We start from the raw sequence: 14,358 nt of genomic DNA, 5'->3' as shown, positions 1-14,358 counted from the left end.
GACTGATAATTTAAACTTATCGCTTTTAAGTAATATCTATAGTCTAGACAGAATTCACTTAGAATAGATAGACTAGTAGTATACAGCTTTAACCCTATGTTATACTTGAAGATTATAGTCACTTTCCATGATCCTTTTATAGTTAAAAGATACTTACTATTACTAATCACTAAAAGTAAGCTTAAGCAAATAAAACATTTTTTTCACTTACTACAGCAGACACAATATATTAAGTTCTTGGAGGTAAGATACATGTACTTTGTAAATGCCATATATTGTTTCTTGTTAATCAGAATACAAAGCGGCATCGCGGATCAGACGGTCTTGCTCGAGCCCGCCAACTCCCGCGCATGGGGATCATTGCTGATTCAAAAACACTCAATTCCGTCGCAAGTCCGAAGTCTGCTCTAACTGTAAATCGGACTCGTTCATGCGACGAGGGCGGATTAGAAAGATGGACAATGAACATTTGCAACCTCGTAAGAGCGCGCACGATTGACATGCATTTTCTCGGTGGATGGCCACATGCTACCTCTGAAGCAAAATGAAGAAATCAGCGCGTCGGCCTAGAAGATCCAATATCGTACTTGGTGCCGTTTCCGAAGCGTTTGGAAAATCCGGGCGAACCTTAATGAGAACCCAGCTCGCGTGCAGCGCCCTCGTCGCAGTACAAAGCGCAGCTAATGCATGTACCTGAAAACCTATTTGATAATCACAATATACTTTCACGGACTCGAAGCAAGAGCTGAGACGGAAGCTTATAATTGCAGCTGAGAAATATTGATGACAGTGTTAGCCCTTAGAGGATAGCCGCTCGTAGGGAGATAAGATGTGTGCGAAGAGGCAGCCGACACGGGCATGAATCGAGGACCGTCCAGCACCATACTATCACTTTTACTGCCCTTGCACTCCATACCACAGACAATCATCAAGTTCGTCTCACGTTGAAGGAGCCATTCTCCTGTGTTCAAGTAAGATGGAAAAGCAAGAAAAAGGCCTCGTCGATGGACAAGATCGCATCAATTCAAACATGGAGAGTGGACTGGACGCAACACTGGCCAAAGACTGGCGTTCGATGACCCGAGCGTCATCACGATTCTCTCAATCAGACTCGATCGAAGGAGTACTGTCACGAAGCTCTGTTGTCCACATGATGAAGCATACGTTGACATTTCTGCTGCCAACAGTCGTTCAGAGCAGAGTAGGATGTCCAAACAACCTTGCGTCAAGCAAAAAACTCCACCCGACAGCATGGCTTGATGGTATGCGAGGTATAGCATCTGTTCTTGTCTTTGTGCATCACGTCACATTGCCCTCACATGATGTGTCGGCAGCCTGGTCTCCCGAAGAGCCTTTCAACTCGTTCTTACGCCTACCAATGATCCGCTTCTTTTACAATGGTCCCTTTATGGTGGCCATATTTTTCACCGTGTCAGGTTACGCCCTCTCCTACAAGCCCGTGAAGCTGATGCGACAAGGAGACTTTGAGGCCCTGTGCTCAACACTTTCGTCCTCCGTCTTTCGTCGCGGCTTTCGGATATATCTGCCCTGCATCGCGTCGACTCTTTTCATTGTCTTGTTCATCCAGCTCGGGCTATACGAATTGACAAGGCCGATCGCGACAGACCCTTCCCGTTTGTCTGGCGGCCCCGAGTTCCACCCTGAGCGCGGACCGACCGCGATGGAACAGATAAGACCTTGGTTTCACGAGATATCGAGATTTCTGAACCCGTTCACAAACGACGATGTTAAGCATTATGATGGACACCTCTGGACAATCTCCACAGAATACGTAAGTCTTCCCGCTCTCCAGGAATCACTTGAACCTTTGGATCAAGCGGAGATTGTCTCACACCATGTCCTGACTATTATCTCCAGACAAACTCCATTATCTTGTTCGTCACACAGCTTGGAGTCTGCCGCTTGCGATCCAGACTGCGACTGCTCTTCCTACTCTGTTTGATAGCCTTTGCACACCAGATCTCACACTGGTCCATGATATTGTTCTACGGAGGCTTCGTTTTTGCAGAATTAGACATTCGCCGCCGCTCGATAGTACAACCATCAGGCGCAAAGACACGTGCCAATATCTTCTGGTCTACGACATATATTGTCATTTTCAGTTGCGGGCTTTATCTCGGGGGTCAGCCGGAGACTCATCTGGACAGGGCACCTGGCTGGAACACGCTCATTTCTTGGATCCCAGAACCGTTCGGAGGGATATTCATCAGACTGCGATACTGGACAGCGTGGGGTGCTCTTTTGATTGTCTGGTCAACCTCGAACTCGTTGATACTCCAACGCCTGTTCAATCACAGGATCTCACAGTATCTGGGCAAGATTTCATTTGGACTCTACCTTGTCCATGGGTGCATCATACAGACGATAGGGTATCTATTGTTCGCATTCTTCTGGAGCATCATCGGATACGATACGCCTGCAAGGAAGGAGCTGGGATTCGTCTTGGCTTCGATCATCATCTTTGCGGTCACGATTTGGGCGGCCGATATATTCACAAGATTGGTTGACGCACCATCGCTGAGAGTTGCTAGGTGGCTGGAGCAGAAGTGTCTTGTGTAGCATGGCTCAAGCGGAAGGAGTATCTGCAAGAAGTATTGGCGTGCATTTCATGTCGAGAATACCGGGCCCCGGCGCCCTGCTGCCATAGCCTCTGGCGATATGGAGAGATACATACTCAGACGCTAGTGTCATGTGCGTTGAGACTCTCCGTTCGGTGCAGACTATACACTTGTTATGGCCGGAGGTTGGCCATGCTTATATCTTTCACCCTCAACATTTATGGAAAGGCTTGTCCATCAGAGTGACACAAAATCTCAGATTGATTTGCCATCTCGCATCACATGTTCTTTTCCCAGCCTTCCATTGGCCACGTCAGTCCATCCTGGCCCTCTTCCGGCCAGTTGCTCTGCTCGGGTTTAGCGAATTTGCATGTTACGACTCCCTGGGCATACATACCGGCAGACTAGGTGGTGGATCGGATGTCCAGATCCGTCCCTTGCACCATCCCTTTGTCTCATCACAGTCTAAGTCACACATGTTCCACGTCCCACAGTAGCATGGCTTGACAGGTGCACACCAATATGCTGGCTTGCCAAACAAGATATGCCACATGTACTCCAAGATGATCCCTGACTTCATGCTTGCAATATCTCCATCTCTTGACCACATCCAAGCTCGAATGAGTTCGTATTGCGCTACCGGCCATCGATGAATTGTCCGCCGATCAACCGCAAATTGGGCGCAGCACGGCGCTGCCACCTTTTCTGGAAGTGTTTTGTTGGGAAATATGAATTCCCATGCTTTGACATACTCTCCATGTGCTTCCCAGATGCTGTCTTCGTGCCCGGGTCGCGGCACAATATACGGTTCGGGACAATGTTTCCAATTGCACCGCAGATTGACGTAGCCCTCCAGGTCGACGTAGTCGAGGTCGAGCTTCTGGATCAATGGCAGGGTATCATACATCTGTGCGATATCAGCTGTGGGTTCGCGTTCGATATAATCGCAAGTCGTACCGGGTCATCTATATGATAGTCAGCGGCCGCTCAGCCCATGAATGAGGATGTTTACCATTGTGCGTTTGATACCGGTCTCCATGAATGAAGACCATATACTCCGGCAGGTCATAGTAATGCGTTATGATAAAACTAAGGTAGGAGGCTGCTTCTCGTCCCCTATTGAGTGCCAAAGGAATTTTGTGTGCATGCTGATTTGACAGCATCGGAGCATCGTTGACAGTTCCATCGGCCATGAAAATGTATGGTTGCCAATCTGGGAGCAGATCAATGATCCAATCTGCGCTATCAGGGCTTTTCTGCAATGTGGTTGCTATGATCGCCTTGTTTGGCCGCTTAGGTTGCAACTCGAAGACTGTGGATGAGATTTTGAGACCGTTTGTGCTCGATGGCAGATCAAATGTCAAACCAAGATAGTTGAAGACAACAAGGATGACGGAAAGCATCAAGATTATCGTGATCCAACGTCTTCTATAGTTCCGACGACTTTCGTGTCGGAGCCTCGAGCCATGCATTGCGGATGAGCTGCGAAGAATTGAGTGTGAAGGTACGATAGGCAAGCACAACGACGACTTGCGCAATTTTGATCATTGTCGAGAGATTCTCCAACCAATTGCGATATATAGCAAAGGTCAGACTTGCATATGTCCCATGTCAGCTGCTGATCCCTATCGCGCATCACGGATTGAAGGTTATGGACCGCGTGGCGTTGCCTAGCCTTCCAAGCATACAGTACAGCTTGCGTACAGTACTGAGATCGATCAATCATCGTCCTCTGGACGGATTCCGCCCAGAAGCTGAACACAAAAGATAGCAACAAGGGATCTGCGCCTTGTCAGAAGTTTGATCTGGTCTTTGGTCCATAAATCTTGTTTCGGCAGCCATGGGAAAGGCAAATTCGCAAATGCCCCGCTCCACATGGGTTCCCTCGAGAACGACTCTGCTGACCCCAATAGATACCCCACACTACACGCCAGCTGAGGTACTTCGAACTTGCACCGATAACATGAGGAGCTATTGGTGTTCGAATCGTGATAAGCTCCCCTCCAGGTTCAGGAACAATACTAGTCCGGGACCTCGGCTTCTTTGGCCGCAACCGAGTTGCTTCGTGGAACATCTGATGGGTTTATTGCTTGCTTGCCTGCATGCAGATTTCCCCTTTGAGAAGTTTTGGCCCTTTCGGCATTCGGCGTATGCAGTTCTCACCCCGTGTTGAGTGATGCATTGCTAGTCGTGGTCGAACCAAAAACGAGCGACGGGGATGGCGAGACAGTCAATAATGCAGACTGCTTAGCAAACAGTCGCCCGCTCAGGACTTGCACGTAGAATCTTTCTGGCATGAGCGACGAGCAGTGACCATTGCACATAGCTCGTTGATGTAAGGCCCAGGGTCAACATTTTGGTTGAGAAGCCCAACAGATCTGATCTCCATCAGTATCGTTCTGAAGGTTTGATCAGATGGATGGTCATTGCAAAGTACAGTCGAAGATTCATCGCTTGCTGAACAATCATCGTTGCCATTACCGTGACGCTTTGTGGATGCAATTGCTTTGTTCAATTCTATACGACACTACTACTCCTGCCCAGTTATTCACGCCGTTCTTGGAATCGTGGTGGAGAAGTTTGATGCCTCTATGCCCCTTTTCGGCAGATATTTGCTTGGCTGTTGCCTCTGTCTGTGCCACTTCACAGCGGAAACAATCAAAAGCGCCTATAGTCGATATTGAACAGGGCAACTATCATCTCAGGCTTGTTACATTGCTGATCGAATGGCACATATAGACAACAGGTGGATGCACAACAGTCTGAGTTGTCCCCAGGCAGCGATGACTCGGGAACAAGCGTCATAAACCCTTACACTTTCTTTCTGATTTCCCCCTTCTCCTTTCGAAACAGCTCACCTCAACTGTCACATACAATTCGCGCCAGACTTGGCTATTCCAGCGACATCCACCCCTGACCCCTTAATCGTTCTCCTGGACAAGACTCAGGGAGCGTGCGAACAATGTCGAAATCATCGAAAGCGTCTCAAAATGGCGAGATTCAAAAGAGCCGACAGCGCTTCTCTCAGCAGGTCTTGGTCATTCCGTTTGCATTCTGCTTCAATTGTACATCCAACTTGATACATTCTTTATATCCTCGACGCATTAGTATACCGCCACTCATTCACAAACTGCTTGTCTTGGCAAGCATGACAATGGTACTCATTGCACTTCTGGCTGTGATCATCGTCCCAATCGTGATCGCCTGCCCTCAACCTTCGAAAAAAGCAGTCCAACTACCTGATGTCGACACTTTTCACCAACAAAATGGGACAAAATGGCAGATAAAATATACTGGAGATATCAAGTTCACCGGATCACTTGGTAATCTTGGGCTTGGGGGCGACAAATGTCGGTCAAGCTTCCTCGGTGGCCGACACATCTGGAATTGCGGTGACATGATGTGCGGCACGTGGAATAAGTGCGGCTTCTCGATGGGCGCTGCTTTCTACGGCACAAAGGCTGTCTCGGTGATTGATGCGTCCGCACACGCAAACGTCGGCGAGTTCACTTTTGCTTCCTCCTGGCATGGAGATCCGAAGCCCGAGCCTCCACAGTCGCAGTACGGTATGGATACATCGAACGTTGTTCCGATCAACGACACTACTGGCATTGCCTATGTTTGGGAAATCACCCGTGGAGCACCGGATGGCTCGATTAGTAACCAAGGCGCTGGAGTCGTCGCTGTGACGCTTGGTAAGACCCAGCCGATTGCAACGAGGCTCGGACCACTTCTGACAGGACCCGACTCGGTCGCTCTGGGACTTTTCGCCATCATTCGTGCTCAGCAGTACATCTACAACTACGTTCAACAAGGGCCGTTCGGCAACATACTCGTAGGACGGGTCAAAGCAGGCGAAGCTGCTTTCCGTGCAGATCGATACGAGTATCTTGTCTTTCCGCCTGACAACAAGACTAGCCCCGTCTGGGAGCGTGGTATCCCAGCTGCCGATGATGCCTCGAGGTATGGCATGCGAACAGCTGAGTCCAATGGTCGTTTCACTTGCCAACAATATGGTAGCGTGATCTGGAGTAACTACTTCGGAAAGTACATGCTGATGTGCAACCTCTATCTTGACTTTCTGTTCTTCTACCTGGCTGAAAACCCGTGGGGTCCATGGACTCAAGGATACAAGCTTCTGAACAACGATTCCGGCTGGCTGGGCTATGGTGTGTCCGCGCATCCGCGATACTCAACGAAAGATAATGAGTTGTACTTCTCGCAGGGACCTAATGGACCGCTCAACATGTTTAAGCTCACTTTCCACTATTAGTGGCGTTATTGGCAAAGGGCAGATAGCTCGCATTGCAGCAGAGCTAAACCAGACTACACACCTTCATTGTCATCCTTGTTGGAGTCTGGAAGCGCGCTCCGCAGAGTGACAAGTCTGATTCGGTAAATGGTTCCTGGCGGTTGTTGAGGGTTGTGGCATGTATCTGCAAGGTACCTACGGAAGCTCCTGGTGCAGGAACAATTGAGCGGTCGAAATTTTTGGCGGCCGGACCACGGATCGTTGACCAGGTTTCGAAGCTATATGTCGAAGGCGGGATGTATATGACAGCGTGGCGCCAGGGGGAAATATAGACTTCATAGTGGAGTCAAAGTTTGAGTCCGCATGAGTACGTACCGTACCGTACCTAGACCACTGTTCCGTCTGAACCATGCAGTAGTACGATAAGGACTTTTGACTTTCGAGCTTGAGATTGGAGCCACGTTTCTGACACATGAGCGGCACAGTGGGTTCCGAGCTGTCAGACACCGGATAAACAGTAAACTCTAGGTCCCAAGCGTGGCGTTGTTACCGTACCCTTGACAGGCAGCAAAAAGCTTTACTTTGGAGACCTATTGTGCACATATGGCATTATGCATCAAGAAGTACAAACCATGGTCGTGAGGTCCTCCTATGGCGATAAGAGTCCTGCTGAGCTTGTCATGGAGTGTGATGCTGCTGACAGCTGAGGGTGACAAGCCACTCCTCGGCTGCGCGCAGCTGATGATACTTTTCCCACTTGGAACTATACAGCGTTCTTGGACGGGAATCGAGGGCTGATGGATGACAAGCCAATCGTGAGTTTCAAGTCGAGGTTGCAGCTTATTCTCTCAAAAACAAAACAGTGACAATCTCATTGACTGCATAGGACCTCTCATACCAGCATACAATGTTGTTGAGACGATCAAAGAACAGGAACATTCTGAAGGTGGTCGCGATTATCATCGGGGCTCTTTCGCTTCTCTATCTCACTCTCACTTCTTTGAACTTTTCACCCTCGCCTATGATAGGCAAGCATGGTCTCAAGGTAGTCGAAGACGGCGCAACGGAAGGAAAGAAAGGCGAGGATCTCGACGCCCTCTACGGCCAAGACTTCGATGAAGATGAAGCCAAGTTCAAGACTACCAATGCCCGTCCAGATGCTGAACCGTCAGTGACGGTTTTCGATAACGCTAAGAACATCACTGATGCGTCGGACGACGAAGACGATGATTACGACCCTCTGCCCGATAGTATTGACTATCACGAGATATTCTCCTTGACGACAACAGACCGCAAGTTCAGCCCCATCTTCACTGGCGGGACTCCAATATACAATCCGAATGTAATTCCACATCCGACAGATCACACTCTTTGGATTATGATCGCTCAGCACGAGCAGAGTGGCGAACAGATATCGGTATCACAAGAGATGACATGCAACGTGGGCTTGCTGAACGACGTTATGGTGTGCACAGCCGAGCCTACCGTCATTCCTATCGAGCCGTCTATTGTTGGCAACTGCTCGGGCGAATTGGCATACTTCAACAGTCGGGGAGGGCCTCGTGATGCAAGAATGTGCCACGGTCCTGACGCACCATATATCCTGTACGGATCACAGTCGTCCTATTCTTGCATTGGTATCTGGGTCGAGGATGCACGCATGCTACTTGACGACTTCCATGCCGAACGATCTGTTGTGCCAAAGCTATTCACTCACGCAACAGAGCTCCAGAGGCCTCCACCTGTGGGCGGCATGGAGAAGAATTTCTTTCTCTTTTGGGACAGCAACAACAAGGCCTATGTACATCACGATATCTACCCCCACAGAGTATTTGCCGAGCTAGAGTTCGACGGCTCTGTTGGGCCTAATCTTGGGGTCAACTCAGCCAACAAAGACGACGTGTGTCTGAGCATGTACATGCCGACTTTGGCTCCCGATATGGAATCCATTCATCAGGCTACTAATTCGCTTTCTATCACACTCTGCAAACGAGCAGACCCTCACTGCACTCCCAATACCTCAAACACCTTCATCTTCGCGATCTTCCAACACAAATCGTATCATGACTGGCATGGAATATATGAGCCGTACGTCATGGTCTTCCAGCGTGATGCGCCCTTTGCAGTCCACGCTATCTCACAACGACCTATATGGATCCATGGGCGAAGCGCTTTGACAAAAGACACAAATTCACTTCTGTACAGCGATCCTGATAAGGATATCCCGGCAGGGCATACCGAAATGTTCTATGTCACAAGTATAAGCTGGAAAACTCATGGACAAAAGTATCACGGTTATCTAGACGATCCGATGTTTCTAGCATTTGGTATTGAGGACACCAGGGCTGGCCTGATCGATGTGCTGGCCGAAGACTTGTTTTCAGATCTCGGATATTGTCCTTGATGGATGTTATATGTTGTTGTGTATTACCAGTATGCTATCGTTCATTTGGTATCTGAACAATTTGTACACTCTTGCATAGCCATTGCTGAATGATCGTCAAAGATTTGTGTTCTCTGAATTGATCTTCTTCCAACTTGCTTTTCCAGCGTAGACACCTGCGTCGGAATTGGCAGGAACCCTTCGCAGCGTTTTCCACCGACAACCCTGTAAAATGACGCAATGGCACGTAGCGTGTATCTGCTCGTTCGACGTGACTGCAGGCAAGTGATATCGGACGAGAGGATGATCAGAAAACATAACAACATCGCGATAGGCAGCGAAGGAGCTATCATCCAGCAGCCATAGCTGAGTATGTACAGCGGGATCAAGCTTTGTCCGAACCTATGACAGAGGCTCCGTCGATACAATTCACGATAAGCGATACGAGCGATGCGAGCGATCCGAGCTATGGGTGCTTTGAGGCACTTTCAGGTGAAGGAGCTGAAGGCCAGCCTAGATCAATCGGCTCGCAGGTTGCATCAACATTCGTGACCAGGGTATGATACAGGTCTTCGGGTGGTAAGGAGTATGTTCTATCGAATTCAAAACGATCGTTCGGTATGCTCGACTGCATCCGAAACTCATGCATTGTGCCTTGCTATCTGAGTTCACGTTTTGTACGTACCCAAGTATTGCATGTAGTGACGTCCCTGATAACGGAAGTTAAAAGATGCAGTAAGTTCACGCAGTAGGGCTCCCGGCAGAATTACATCCATGCTAAGCACTAAAGCTTCGATGTGTGGAGTTGTGGTTTAAGCTTAAATTCTTCATCCGAGGACCCACGAGATTGAACATGACGATCGCTACATTCAACGTTGCCACGTTTGCTATCCACCCGTCCTTCACTAGAGAACCCTGCACAACTCAATTCCAGCTACAAGTCGAGTCCTGGCGTCAGCTCTGTCCATGACACAGTACCACCGGAAGTCTCATGTTCCGCGTCTACAGCCCTGATCTCAAGCATACGATCTTCTTTTACCTCTACGATAGGCGCGATGGGGGCATCGGCTGGTGAGACCTCGATCTCAGCTTCTTTGGCCTCCGGGAGGCTCAATAGATCGGGGTTTGCCAGCTCGGTATCTGTTAATGGCACGAGCGGACCAAGAGCTTCAGCGAGACCCGGACGGGCCATCAGATTCTCAGCTGATGGCTTTTCCGATATCTTCTCTGCATCAATCTCTTCTCGCATCTGATCTTCCTTTGGGTCAGACGACGGTGGATCCTTAGCAGCTGCTGGAGCGCCGGCTGGGCCTGCGAGTTGATCCGAGGCTCGCTGCTCTTTGATGTTGATGATTCTCAGACGTTCTTCTTCTTGAAGGCCATTGAAAAAGGCGGTGTTGGCGTCCCATAGCCTGACACACTCTGCATCCCAATTGCATTTCTCGACCTCTCCATAGACAGGATGTTTAAATCGAGGATGGTTCGTAGGCCAGGATGATGCGTGGAAATGATGTTTCACCATCGCCCCTTTGCCCTTGTGGTTGCCAGAATCTGAATGGCCTGTTCCTGCGGCAAACGCCTCGACTGGCAAGACTAGGACGCCGCCAACGAGCTTCGCTTCAGTAAGCCCTGTAAATTTGTCCCAAGCCACGGTTTTGCCAATGGCCTTTGACATCTCTGCAAGGATCGCTTTGGTGAAAGCTGAGGGACCAGTTCCGGTCAAGACTTCGTTGAAGTCGAGATGAAGCTCAGAGATTGGCACATCTTGCTCTCGTGACAGTTCGTGAAGCCACTTCATAATATTCTCGATCAAGCGCATCATGACTGGCAGTCTTGGCTTACACATAAAAGTCCACTGGCAGAAAGATTGTGCTTTCGATCCCAAGACCGGATGAGATGCGAAAGAGGGCTCATCAGTCTCAATTCCGATGACCATGTCCACATCGGCTTCGTCATATATCTTGGGGATGAATTTTTTGATGGGTCTGATGGCTTCCACGTCGATGTCTGCATAGACTCCGCCCTCAACATACATGATGAGGTAACGCAGGAGATCTTGTTTGATGATCTTGGCGTTGAGTGACTTGTAAACACCGATTATATCTGGTCTATCAAGACCTGACGGTCCGTAATGATGTTCGACGTAGTGGTCGGCGTTGTTGTCAGTTAGGACCTCGTAGCGGTGACCTGGGTTCTTGACAGTCCAAGTTCTGGCTCTCTCAACATCCCTGGTCTCAAAGCGTGTCGGATCGACCTTCCAAGACTGCCAGATCTTGCGTGGAAACTGCCTCGATTCGAGGAGAAGCTCGGGTGGACCAGTCGTGAATTTGTTGAGTGAAAAACATATTACAACACATATGATACAAAGAACAACAAGTTGTTGCAGTTGCCTAGCGAGAAAAGCTCGTAGAGGTGGATCGTGGGTTCTTGATGGATTCATCATAGTGCAAGCTTGGATTTCAGAACACAAGAAGAAGAAAGTGAGAGAAGAGGTGGAGTTGCTGACTGGAGTTGTGGTTGAGTGTTTTGGATAGTAAGTAGTATGCAAGGGCAAGTTGCATGACCTTGAGCTAGGGCCAAAGTCAAAGTAAAAGTCATCGGCTCAAGGTGCAACGATTCCTGTCAAGTCTGACTAGTGGGGTAGTGGGGTAGGGCGTCCCGGAGAGATAACTCCTACACGAGTCACTGTCTTGGGATATGCGTCCCCCAAAGCTTATTTTGTTTCCTTGCCTGTACATATAATAGTGGCGGTATCACAGACATGTACATATGTATCGCGCCATTTACATGCACAGTACAGTATGGCCCCTTCGGCACGTCTTATCTGCATGATCGCCACGATCGAGATGCTGTTGAAGGTTTTTGATCGAGCCCAAATCGGTAGCACGTAGTTGCCGTAGGCCCAAGCTGGCGGTAGATAGGCATGTTTTCGTAGAGTCCCCAAGCGTCTCCAGATTGACTTCAATGAAGAGCTGTCCCGTTGCGTCAGATCGACAGGGTGTAATTCGAGCTTCACACCTGACAAGCGATGGCGGAATCCAGAAACCATTCTGACCCAGGGTTCGATGCAATAGCGGATCAACTTATCTAGGGCAACTACCTTTCTCAGCTTTCTCTCGGGCATACTTTGAGCTGAAATCCTTGCATGTCTTCAAGCTGGACCGTGTCGATCCACTCTCTCACCCTTGCCGTCGTCTCTAGGACTTCCGGTTTCGAGTCCTCGAGGAGGATAGTGATAGTGGCTGAGGTAAACTTTTGCTTCCGTTTTGTCCGACCTTACTCTGTCGTGGCTCAGGCTATTGAAAACATGATCCTTGACGTTTCATCAAGCGGGACTAATCATTGGTGATCGTGCTGTGCTGACACATTCAGCTCTATCTACTCGCATGTAGTGCTGTGCCGCTGGTGATGCATGTGCATACATGCAATAGCCTTTCTTCTATCATGGTGGCTTGGTCCTTGAGCAGTATGCGGGAGCTCGAGTGCTCGAGCATGGAAGCGAGCTGAGCAGTGAATTCAACCAACATATACATCTTGAGCCTTTCGAAAACTTCTTCAAGTTTGAGAGAAGCTATACGTTTTTCATTCTTTGCAATGTCTAAAGACCCACGCGAGATAATGTCCATCGAAGACAATCTGCATGAATTGGAGGCGATGCTTGGTAGCCACGGCCCTCAGCCCCAAGTGAAACGATCATGGTCGATGCCCTTCTCTGCTGCAGTGACACAATCAACCCATCTCGAAAAGGACAAAAAACCTCGAAACCCAGAACTTCATCGTACGGCATACCTTGACGGTCTTCGCGGATTCGCAGCACTCCTCGTTTTCAGTTTGCACCACCAAGTCTGGGGTCATTCTGGATCAGGTGGAGAGTTTATCCTCGAGAATGCTTTTGGCTGGAATGGAACCTATCGATTCATCTGCTTTCCTGGTGTTCGTATCCTGTTCTCAGGTGGACACCTCGCCGTAGCCATATTTTTCGTCATTTCTGGTTATGTTTTGTCAGCGAAACCGCTGGCCATACTGCAGTCAGGAGATACTACGAAAATGTCGGAGAATCTGGCCTCTGCATTGTTTCGTAGATGGCTTCGTCTGTATATACCTGTTGCAGGCACGACTTTCGCCTGGATGTCATCTTGGCACCTCCTCAATATCAGGTCTGGCAATCCCATCGCGGAACAGCCAGAATCCACCTACTTTGGCGAAATCTGGAAATGGTATTGCAACTTCAAGAACTACAGCTTCATCTTCGATGGAGAGCCTACGAATGTATACAATGATCATACGTGGTCAATACCGAAAGAATTCAGAGGCTCCATCGTGGTTTATACTTCGCTCTTGGCTTTGTCTAGTTGCAGTCGCAATTCTCGATTGCTTTGCGAACTTCTTCTGCTGTACTATTTCATGTACATCGTTGATGGCTGGTACTGTGCTCTTTTCATGGCTGGCATGATCTTATGCGATCTGGATCTGCTTGCAAGCCGAGGACAGCTTCCGCAAAGACTGCACGCCTTGAAAGAGCACAAGACCAAGGTTTCGTACCTTCTCCTTGCTGTTGGCCTCTATCTTGGCGGAGTTCCATCTATCTCGAATGATCTCCAGCATCTCAGGGCTTCCCCTGGATGGTACTTTCTCTCTTTCTTGAAACCTCAAGCGTTCTGGGACTTCAGATGGTTCTTTCGCTCATTGGCTGCAATCTGCGTCGTCGCTGTCACCCCACATATTCACTGGCTCAAGAAATTTTTTGAGACCTCTTTCTGCCAATATCTTGGGCGAGTGTCATTTGGTTTCTACCTTGTTCATGGTCCAGTACTCTGGACTTTGGGTGACAGGCTGTATGCAGCCAGTGGCAGGATACGCGAGGGCCATATCGGTATTGTTCCTGACTGGATCAACCTAATGCCCCTGCCAGGTATTGGGCCCTTTGGACTTGAGATCAACTATCTCGTTCCACAGTTCATCTGCTTGGCGTTTACCTTGTGGCTTGCTGAGATTGTCACTCGATGTCTGGATAAGCCGAGCCTCTACATCGCGCAGCGTCTGTACCAGAGGGTTGGGCTTCAGAGTGAGAGTCTGGGATCACACTACAGTTGGAAGCGAGAGATGAAAGATTGATGTAGGATTCGTCGGATTTACATAGATGT

General features: G+C 49.0%; 6 protein-coding genes across 6 annotated transcripts; 4 read left to right on the top strand and 2 right to left on the bottom strand.

Moving 5' to 3' along the window:
• Positions 1-1,150: 1,150 nt before the first annotated feature.
• On the top strand, positions 1,151-2,580 carry M437DRAFT_77376 (uncharacterized protein; the record flags this gene model as incomplete). The annotated part of the gene is made up of 2 exons (XM_041026798.1): positions 1,151-1,792; positions 1,879-2,580. The coding sequence occupies 2 exons, from the start codon at positions 1,151-1,153 to the stop codon at positions 2,578-2,580; spliced, it is 1,344 nt and encodes a 447-aa protein (XP_040877314.1).
• Positions 2,581-2,866: 286 nt separating this feature from the next.
• On the bottom strand, positions 2,867-3,826 carry M437DRAFT_9644 (uncharacterized protein; the record flags this gene model as incomplete). The annotated part of the gene is made up of 3 exons (XM_041029099.1): positions 2,867-2,902; positions 2,977-3,500; positions 3,592-3,826. Coding segments are annotated over 3 exons (795 nt in total), but the record flags the coding sequence as incomplete, so codon positions are not given.
• Positions 3,827-5,727: 1,901 nt separating this feature from the next.
• On the top strand, positions 5,728-6,852 carry M437DRAFT_68206 (uncharacterized protein; the record flags this gene model as incomplete). The annotated part of the gene is made up of 1 exon (XM_041025076.1): positions 5,728-6,852. The coding sequence occupies one exon, from the start codon at positions 5,728-5,730 to the stop codon at positions 6,850-6,852; it is 1,125 nt and encodes a 374-aa protein (XP_040877312.1).
• Positions 6,853-7,852: 1,000 nt separating this feature from the next.
• On the top strand, positions 7,853-9,235 carry M437DRAFT_54739 (uncharacterized protein; the record flags this gene model as incomplete). Its single annotated transcript, XM_041022747.1, has 1 exon — positions 7,853-9,235. One exon carries the CDS (start codon positions 7,853-7,855, stop codon positions 9,233-9,235), a length of 1,383 nt encoding a protein of 460 aa, XP_040877311.1.
• Positions 9,236-10,148: 913 nt separating this feature from the next.
• M437DRAFT_77374 (uncharacterized protein) lies at positions 10,149-11,775 on the bottom strand (the record flags this gene model as incomplete). The annotated part of the gene is made up of 3 exons (XM_041026797.1): positions 10,149-10,354; positions 10,400-11,519; positions 11,683-11,775. The coding sequence occupies 3 exons, from the start codon at positions 11,773-11,775 to the stop codon at positions 10,149-10,151; spliced, it is 1,419 nt and encodes a 472-aa protein (XP_040877310.1).
• A 1,141-nt stretch (positions 11,776-12,916) lies between these two features.
• On the top strand, positions 12,917-14,329 carry M437DRAFT_54544 (uncharacterized protein; the record flags this gene model as incomplete). Its single annotated transcript, XM_041022709.1, has 1 exon — positions 12,917-14,329. One exon carries the CDS (start codon positions 12,917-12,919, stop codon positions 14,327-14,329), a length of 1,413 nt encoding a protein of 470 aa, XP_040877309.1.
• Positions 14,330-14,358: the final 29 nt, after the last annotated feature.

Source organism: Aureobasidium melanogenum (genome assembly GCF_000721775.1).
Source record: "Aureobasidium melanogenum CBS 110374 unplaced genomic scaffold scaffold_20, whole genome shotgun sequence".
NCBI classification, from domain to species: domain Eukaryota; kingdom Fungi; phylum Ascomycota; class Dothideomycetes; order Dothideales; family Saccotheciaceae; genus Aureobasidium; species Aureobasidium melanogenum.
The sequence above is the reverse complement of the archived record's forward strand: the minus strand, read 5'-3'. Positions and strand labels throughout refer to the sequence as shown.